This window comes from Protobothrops mucrosquamatus, unplaced genomic scaffold (assembly GCF_001527695.2).
Source record: "Protobothrops mucrosquamatus isolate PMUCROS unplaced genomic scaffold, P.Mucros_1.0 scaffold326, whole genome shotgun sequence".
NCBI classification, from domain to species: domain Eukaryota; kingdom Metazoa; phylum Chordata; class Lepidosauria; order Squamata; family Viperidae; genus Protobothrops; species Protobothrops mucrosquamatus.
This window is the reverse complement of record NW_015386665.1, coordinates 72,991-82,154: the sequence shown is the minus strand read 5'-3', so window position 1 is coordinate 82,154 and position 9,164 is coordinate 72,991. Positions and strand designations below refer to the sequence as shown.

The following is a 9,164-nucleotide window of genomic DNA, read 5'->3' as shown; positions in this document are numbered from 1 at the left end:
TAATTAGTGCAATTCACAGGCTTTCAAAGATACAATTACAATTTATTTTGTACCTTAAATGTATTAGGTGGTTCATTTAGTTACTAATTCTTGTAGTCATAGATTGGAGGAAAAATCATGAATGGTGTATGATGGTAGCACGCTAGTTGAAGCAGATTATCTGGATTCTTTTCAGTCAGTATGTGGCATATTCTGCTGTGAAGTACAGCCTACCTAATATACTCAAACTAGGTTTCTGTGTTTGATTAGCATGCATAACCTTGTTTCTATCTGCTGACTCCTTCAGATTGATTCCTTGTGATGAACCATCAGGTAATCACAGCATCATACTCTGAACATCTTTCTGGTGCAGCCACAAAAAAGCATGTATCTGAAATCCCATAGAATGGCAACATTTAAGGTAAGGGAGATTTTAGAACAGATAGATACCCTCAGGCAAAGATGATGCTGCAAGTGACCTTGACCCAAGCAATTTAGAATTTTAAAGATAATAGCCAGAACTTTGAACTGTATCCAGAAAGCAACTGGAAACTAATGCAGCTCATATATCAGCGGTGTACAAAGGCAAAATATGAAGAGCCCAGAACTGTACAAGCTGTTGCATGTTGGACGAACTGGACCAGATTGTTTTCAAGGACAGAACAATGTAGATCACACTGCAGTAATCCAACTAAAAGATAACTAAAGTGTGAGTGTCAGTGAGCAAGGTTTCCCAGTCTAGGAAAGGTCACAATTGGAACAGAAGCTTAACCTATACAAAGGAGGCCTCCCTTACCTGCAGCTGCTATCTCGTGCTTTACCAGGAGTTGTGAATCTAGGAGGACCCCAAATTGTAATAATAATAATAATAATAATAATAATAATAATAATAATAATAATAATAATAATAATAATAATAATAATAATAATAATAATAATAATAATAATAATAAAGTTGGAAGGGACCTTGGAGGTCGTCTAGTCCAACCCCCTGCTCAGGCAGGAAACCCTATACCATTTCAGTCAAATGGCTGACCAGTCTCTTCTTAAAAACTTCTAGTGTTGGAGCATTCACCACTTCTGGAGGCAGGTTGTTCCACTGGTTAATTGTTCTAACTGTCAGGAAGTTTCTCCTTAGTTCTAGGTTGCTTCTCTCCTTGATTAGTTTCCATCCGTTGCTTCTTGTCCTGCCTTCAGGCGCCTTGGAAAATAGCTTGACTTATGCACCAACTCTGTCTGTTGGAGTATTATCCCACTGAGTATCAAGGCTGACAACTCACCAGAGGCCTCACCCCACTAGGGTGGGAAATCCAAACCTATTCAACTTGTGAGAAAATCTGTTTGGTGAAGTAGTTAAGGCACCAGGCTAGGAACTGGAAGATTAGTCCCATCTTAGGGCCAAAGACAACTGGGTGACCTTGGGCCAGTCACTCTGTCACTCCTAGAAAGCAGGCAATGGCAAACTACTTCCAAAATCTTGCCAAGAAAAATGCAAGGTCTTGTCCAGACAGTTGCCAGGAGTCAACTTTGACTGGAAAGCACAAACACTAAAAGTGGCTTTGGTCCAGTCAAAGCTCATTGTTGCCCATCCAGGCTCCAGACGCTAGATATGCACCTGATGGGGGTAGAGATTTATAACATATTGATGATACACCATTCATAATATCAAATAACCTTATCCAATGGCCACATGTAGTTGTTAAATAGGAGAAGGAATAAGGGGGAAACCAGAGACCTGAGGCACCCTACATAAAAGAGGCCTGAGTGCACCTCTCCCATCACCAACACCAACTAGTCCCAGCCATGGAGGAAGCAGCCATGGAGGAAGCAGAATCACTTTAAAGCAGTGCCCCCCCCCCACTCCTAATCTTATAAAAAAACCTCACTTGCAAGCTCATCCACAGCCACTTGATTCTACAATCAAGAGTCCAAAACCAAGTCACCACAATCCTTACTGGTTTAGGTCCCCCACATCTATTTTCTTGTCATTCTTCTGTTCTGCTCTAAGCCATCCCACTATTGAAGATAGAACTTAGCATGGAAGACCCCAATGATCACAGGAAGTGCAAGCCTGAGTTAGGGATATACTGGTGCCAGAGCAGCCTTTGCCCACCAAGAAGTTATTACCAACTTAAGTCATTACTGAAGAGAAAGGTGCTTTGCAATACAAGGATGTGGTCTGGCAGTGCTGCTTGAGGAGAAGAGAATAGGAGGAGAGGCCAGTCACTGCTGTTGATGCAGGACATATTGGAAGAGCAGCTGAAGTACATGGCAGGCAGAAGGCGAAGAAGAGAGAGGAATTTGGAGATATGCAAAGCTGGAAGGACCAATGTACGAAGGCCTAGAGAAAGGATTTACTTCCACATTGTTTAAGATAGCAGACAGAGAACCTGTTTTAATGGTGGTTGGCTCCTAATGACACTTGAGACCTGTCAAACTGTTACTCTCTTGTTTTCTTTTCTGTCAAACTATTTAATGATGTAGGAAACCAGGCTGCTTTGGGCACCCAGCAGATTACACACTGGCTTCAGATTTTAACTATCAATATTTTCTTTAGGATATGTTTTTTCTTACTCCCTTTTATTCCTGTCCTTTTTTCTTTCATTTGGTGTTTCTTTAGCTGTTTCTTTACCTTCAGTTCTTTTAGACCTAATGGCTCTTTTCCTTCTATTGATTTCTTTTTTGATTTCAACACCATTATGGTAACTGCCAGTTCTTTTTCATTAGACTTAAAGATGAACTCTAAGTCTTTTCAGAAAAACGTCGCAGAATTGAAAAAAGCTTGCTCACTTAGGGTACTTATACCTGTGTTTTTTTACTTCTTAATCTCTCTTTTTGGAGGGCATGGAAAAACTTAAAAGATGTGCCTGGATGATACAAACCGACCTGAGAGCTGTCAAGGCACAGTTTATCATGGCAGTGTTTTATATAAATAAATATACTATAAGCCTCCAGAAAGCATCCTAGAAAGACCATAGTGTACCATTTGGATTGGAAGTCCAGGGTCTAGAAGATAACCATAATCTTGGATGAGGATATCTAACATTAGTATTGTTTTATCATGATCACCAATGTGCTAGCTTCCAGGTCTGCTTCTTTTGATGTTGGAAAAAAAGAAAGGAAGGAAGGAAATGGGAGTGTTGAGGTCACCCACACAGGATTCCAGCCACACCGTGGCTCTGGTGGCTCTTCTGACATATGCTAGCATAGATAAATTTTCCTCTTTTCAATTCTCAAGAATTTTAAAAAAGGCCAGATAAAACAAGATAGCAGAACATTTGATTACCTTTAGGTTCAGTATTACTGGACTGAAATACAGCAAAGGTAGGATCAGGCAGTCTTCATAGCATGGTTTGCATAGCAGTTTTCACCCTGTGGCTATAGCTGTTTACTTCATCATCATAGCACTAAAAGAGCTGATATCTTCTCTAGTTTTCAATCAGTAGAAGACATTATAATACATAATAAAAGAGTCTTGAGTAATGTGTAAATGGGTAGAAAAGTGCTCTTTGGTATGCAATTGTGGTACATCAATCATAATTTTGTTTTCATTGGTGAGATGCAGAAACAAAGCAGCATTTCCCAGCAAGTAGATAAACATGCTCAAGTAAGAGCAGCCATTGAACAATACCTAGATGTCTAGAGGAAATATGTTTGTTTTGATGCTTCTGTTGTTCCATCTAAAGTTAGTTTATTATATAAAAGATGATTCTAATATACTTCTTCCTTAATGATGCCCATAGAGCAGCAGTTTATTCTGGTATAGGTTTCATTTCTCCTCAGTTTAACAATATAGGTTACTGTGGGTGAATACACAGTGTACAGAAAAAAAGAATTCATATCTTAGTTTGGAGAGGTAAAAGACAAATAGTTTAAAGATGTTTTTTTCTGACAATAAGAATCAAGAAGTTTAGTGTGTAATTATCCTTTATTATGCTACAGTGAAAGAAGATGCTACAGCACAAAAAAAAGATTATAGGTGAGTTGCAACACAAAACAAAAAATCTGATCTTCACCCCATCACAAGTTTGAAGCCCTAGAATATTATCTCTTTCAACAAAAATACTATGTCTTCTAAAGCAGGGGTCCCCAACCCCCGGTCCATGGACCAGTACCAGGTCGCGGTATGCCAGCAACCAGTCTGCACAAACAGGGAAAGCCCCATCCACAGGATGCAGGCAGCACAGAAAACCACCACTCTTCGGCGGAAAAACCTCTCTCCATGTAACCGGTCCCTGGTAACCAAAAAGTTGGGGACCTCTGTTCTAAAGCAGTCCAAACACATAAAGAGGGCGTCAGACTAGGAAAGCTAAAGATTTCACATTCATTAGTTTAGGCTGCCTTCAAATAGAGAACATCAAGATGACTCTCTATTTAATTCTCTGTATTATATCTGAACTTACATTGTAATAAATGTATTACTATGACATTACATCATGTATGTCCAACGTTTTGGCTTGTCTTAGCCACACTGGGTGAAGAGGAATTGTCTTGGGATGCATGTAAAATATATAACATAGTTAATGTATATAAATAGCAAACTTGTTTTATTTTTTTAACCATCTTGTGGGGCTGCATTAGTAGTTGTCCAGGATTGCATGAGGCCCCTGTGCGGTGGGTTGGACATGCCTGCCTTGAATCATAGAAGTGTGACAAAACCAATGAGTTATTTCGTTTCCAGGAAGTGCTAAGAATCCCATAAAACCCAGGCTGTTAGCTAATCCACTAGTTCAGTGTTTCTCAACCTCAGCAAGTTTAAGTGGTCTGGGTTTCAAACTCTCAGAATTTCCCAGCCAGCATTCTACCTGGGGAATTCTGGGAATTGAAGTCCAGACCTCTTAAGTTACTGAGATTGAGGAAACACACAAAGTCAGTTCACCTAAGGTCCCCAAAGAACCCCCCCCCGCCTCTTCTGAACACCTCCCTTTAGTTGCGCCTGCGCAGTTTGATCCGCGCAACAGCCCAGGCGCTGAATTTGGTGCTGCTGTCCAGCTTACCAGATAACCGTAGAGATCCCCGGGACGCTGGTAGAACATGGTGTTGAGTACTTCCTCCAAGCGCTGCGGTACTTCATTGCTCCGGTAATACTCTGCAGCCTGCTGTTTGAGATCCATGATAGAAAACCGTCGATCCGGCTCCGATTGCCCTCCCCTCCCCGTGTAAGTTTCCCGGCGCGCCATGATCCCCCACCACCGTCGCTAGGAAACGGGAACGCTCTCCTCCTTTGTCCCGAGATTTCCAAAGTCTCGCGAAATCCTCTTCTCTAGCAGCGAGCCGAGCCGAGCCGCGTCGGTTCAGAGATGCGATGCTTAGAGCGAGCTGCTTGACTTTAATGAACTTTGCCTTGGGAGAGACATGACCGTCACTGTCCAGCAATAGAATCCGTTGACATAAATAAAGTGTAGCTGGGAGAAGGAATGACTTCACCATAAGGGACCCCAGCAGCGTGCTTTTGGTGATTTCTAGTCCTCCAGGAGGGTGTCTCTCTTGCCTTTATGCTCGGATAGAGAGGGAGCTATTTTCACACCTCATGCTTATCCTTAATGAGCATAGCCATGGTTTATTCACATGTGTAGATTCACATGACACAGTGGATCCATATACTAACCACCTGGTTTGGATGTACACTGGCTGTTCAGTCTCTTCTTAAAAACCTCCAGTGATGGAGCACACCCACAACTTCTGAAGGGAATCTGTTCCACTGATTCATTGTTCTCACTGTTAGGAAATTTCTTCATTCCGGGTTAAACTTCCAAACAGTGAGAACAGTTAACCAGTAGAACAGCTTGCCTTCAGAAGTTGTGGATGCTTCATCGCTGGAGGTTTTTAAGAAGAGACTGGACTTATCTGAAAATGTATAAGTCTCCTGCTTGAGCAGGGGGTTGGACTAGAAGACCTCCAGGGTTCCTTCCAGCTCTAATCTGAATGAATAATGCAGGAGAGTAAAATCTGGCAGGCTAGTTAGAGATTCAGGGTATCCTGAGAGTTGAAAATTGAGGCTGTCCCTGCTGCTGGCGTCAGTTTCTCAGCATGCATTACTTACCTTAGATGTGACTGGTCATTCTCAACCAAAATGAGTTAGAGTGAGGACTAAGCTTAGTGAGGATATACATCTTATAAACCAGATCTTGGTTTATAATCTGGCTTTCTTTACTTGATGAGAACTTTCTTATTTTTTGCAAACAATCTTGAATGTTAGAGTTTCAATGAGGAAGAACTCCTCTGCTTTAAAATATTATGAAGACAAGAATCTGGAGAGACAATTGTAGAAAATGTTATAAAATGCTTGCTGTTAATAGTGTAGTGAAAAGTTTGTTTAGATGATTCATGAGTCAAATAACTTACACTGAATTAATGTGTTTCAATTCTGGAAATGTGATAAAATTGCCAAATATTCTGAGTTTCATAATTTTGCATAAATCAAGTGTTTCTATCATTAACTGGAAAATAGAATAGAAGTTTGAATATTGTTGAAATCTGAAACTTTGGATATGTTGCTAAGAGCATCAAGGAAACAAAAGTTTACAGCAACATCCTAGATGAAATACAGCTTATCATTATTCAGTCATGGAAAAAAAAAATCAGCATTTCCATGTATTAAAATTGTGAAAGCATTAGAAAGCACCTGTGTGAAATAAAGAGGAAGTACAAAGGGGCTTGACAAGATACAGGAAACACATTTTTCTTCTCTAAATGGCAGCCTATTATTTTGTCTCTAAGGAATCATGTTTGCCATTGTGTCTCCAGGTGCTGTGCTACCAGCTCTAGGTTATGTGATGGTGTGCAAAAACTTTCAGTGGCAGTGTAGTGCTCCACACAAAGGGAAAAGTTGGGATTACTCCCTTAAGCAATAAAGTATATTCTATAAACCAGAGTGTCAAAAAACCCTAATGGCTTAAGTGATATGTTAAACAAATCAGCAGTTTCTCTGCTTTCCCTAGAGAGTGTTGAACTGTTTACCTTTCTGCCCCAAATGGGAAGATAGTAAGAGGTAGCAGATGCTGCTTCAATAGAATTGGTCTGTCCTCGTGCTTATTCTTTTGATAGCTCCCCTGGAAACCTCCTTACTTCTCTGCAAACAGAGGAAGTGAGCTGGAAAAGGCAAGGGATGAAATTAAGGAGTAATTCTGACAGGACTCATTCTTCTATAATGTTTCATTTTAAACTTTACTCTCCTATTTAGTTTTCTGGCTCCAATACTAACAACTTGGAAGTTTATAACACTCAAATATTCCATTCTTGCTGAGCTCTTTAAATTCCTCTGTTGTTGCTTTTCCTCCTCCTCCTCCTCCTCCTCTTTGTATTTCTGCAAAGCTTTGATGATCTTATCCTAACCCTAATACCTTCCTTTCATATGTAGATGATTCTGTTACGCTGTGCAAGGATTGTCCATGTTAAGAGTCTCACCTTCCAAAGATGCCAAGAAAAAAAACAAACTCCAGGAAAAAAAAAATCATCGATGTGAATAGAATTACAAAAAATATGGTTCATTGCAGTGGAAACTAACTGCAATCAACCTTAAGTTAATGAGTTCCTCCCCTTGTTCTTTCCTTAGCGTTATTTTTGTTGCTTATGATATACTACATCTAAATCTCAGTTCCCCTGCTGTTGATTTAAGTGGTTAATTTATTGAAGAGCAACAAAACTCATAAGATATGATTTGAAGTTATGTTATTTCCAATAATCAATTTGAACCAAAGTAATTAAAAGAAATAAACAGAAAATAGAAACATATGTCCAAAATGATCATAGAATGGCATAAAAAGAGTGGATTATATTACTAACTAGTTATCCCCATCAAGATAACATATATTTTATCATGATGCATTTCTCATTCGTATAAACATTTATTTATTTATCTCAAAGGTGCTTTTTCAGGAGGGAACTGGACTTTCTTGTTTTTCTCTGAAGACCTTTCGCTTCTCATCCAAGAAGCTTCTTCAGCTCCGACTGGATGGTGGGGAATGAAAGGATTTATATTCCTTGCAGACAGTTGGTCATTTGCATTCTTTTAGAGAGTCGTTGAGGCCATTTGGCGGCTTATCTGTGTCCTCAAGCTTCTTGGATGAGAAGTGAAATGTCTTCAAAGAAAAACAAGAAAGTCCAGTTGCCTCTTGAAAAAGCACTTTTGAGGCAACCATGACCTGGATGACTGAGAATCTCCTTAGACATTTATTTGTTTAGAAAATTTATATGACCGTCCAGGTCATTCAGTGACATGGGGTGGCTTACAAAAATAAAACCCCAAATACAAAACCCAATAAACATTTCCTTTCATAAAACTGTTCCTATCTTGTACATTTATATTTCAAATTGTACTGCTGTACATCAACATTATAGTAAATTACGCATAACAATAAAGTATAGAGCATAACTTTTTCATTTGAAAATGATTGTTATAAAGTAGTAAAACATTACTGTTATTAGAACTAAGCATGTTATCTTGAGCAATATATTTAATCTTAGCTAGCTTAACCATTTCTTGCTATAAAATGCAGCTAAGCTCTTTTCTTTCTAAAAAGGAAAAGGCCTTAAAAATTCAGGGTTAAATGTATCATGCTGGCATATATTAATAAGTATTGTTTAAATTGGTCTTTTGTATATAAAGTATATATTATAGAAAGCATTGCATAGTTTAGTTAGTATCTTTTTATTTTTGCACCCAGATTGTGTGCTGATTTTCAAGACTTTTAAAAGGTTGGTTATGATATTTATTGTCTGAAATTTTGTGGCAAGTACCTTTTTAGGATCAAAAAAAGACTCTTTGAAAAACAAAATTGCTAAAGATTACCATGCTGAAAGGAACACAGATTACAGTTTGTAAAATGTCTACAAAGGATAAAGCAGCCAAAAGTGCTCTCTCTCTCTCTCTCTCTCTCTCTCTCTCTCTCTCTCTCTGTGTGTGTGTGTGTGTGTGTGTGTGAGAGAGAGAGAGAGAGAGAGAGAGACTTACACACCTTTATTTTTGATGGAAAGAAACATTTCTTGATCTAAATGATCACTTTTAGCCTACAAAAACTACTTTATTATATTCTTCATTTGTAATTTTGTTTGAACTAACTGAAAATGGATACACTTAAAATGCTGTTAGCTGTATACTTCCTTAGATCTGAAATCAATGTCCATAGACCTCCCTCATTGTATGTTCACTTCAGTGGGCTGGAAAGTAATGAAGAAAAATCTCC

The 9,164-nt window shown here is 39.0% G+C and overlaps 1 protein-coding gene across 1 annotated transcript in view; it reads right to left on the bottom strand.

The window, feature by feature from the left end:
- The window catches only part of ENO4 (enolase 4), a 27,997-nt gene extending 22,827 nt beyond the window's left edge, over positions 1–5,170 (bottom strand). Inside the window, exon 1 of the mRNA XM_015815217.1 lies at positions 4,977–5,170. Within this exon, the coding sequence (XP_015670703.1) occupies positions 4,977–5,159 (183 nt within the window). The 5' untranslated portion in view covers positions 5,160–5,170. The remainder of the gene's footprint in view (positions 1–4,976) is intronic.
- Between the last annotated feature and the right edge of the window lie 3,994 nt (positions 5,171–9,164).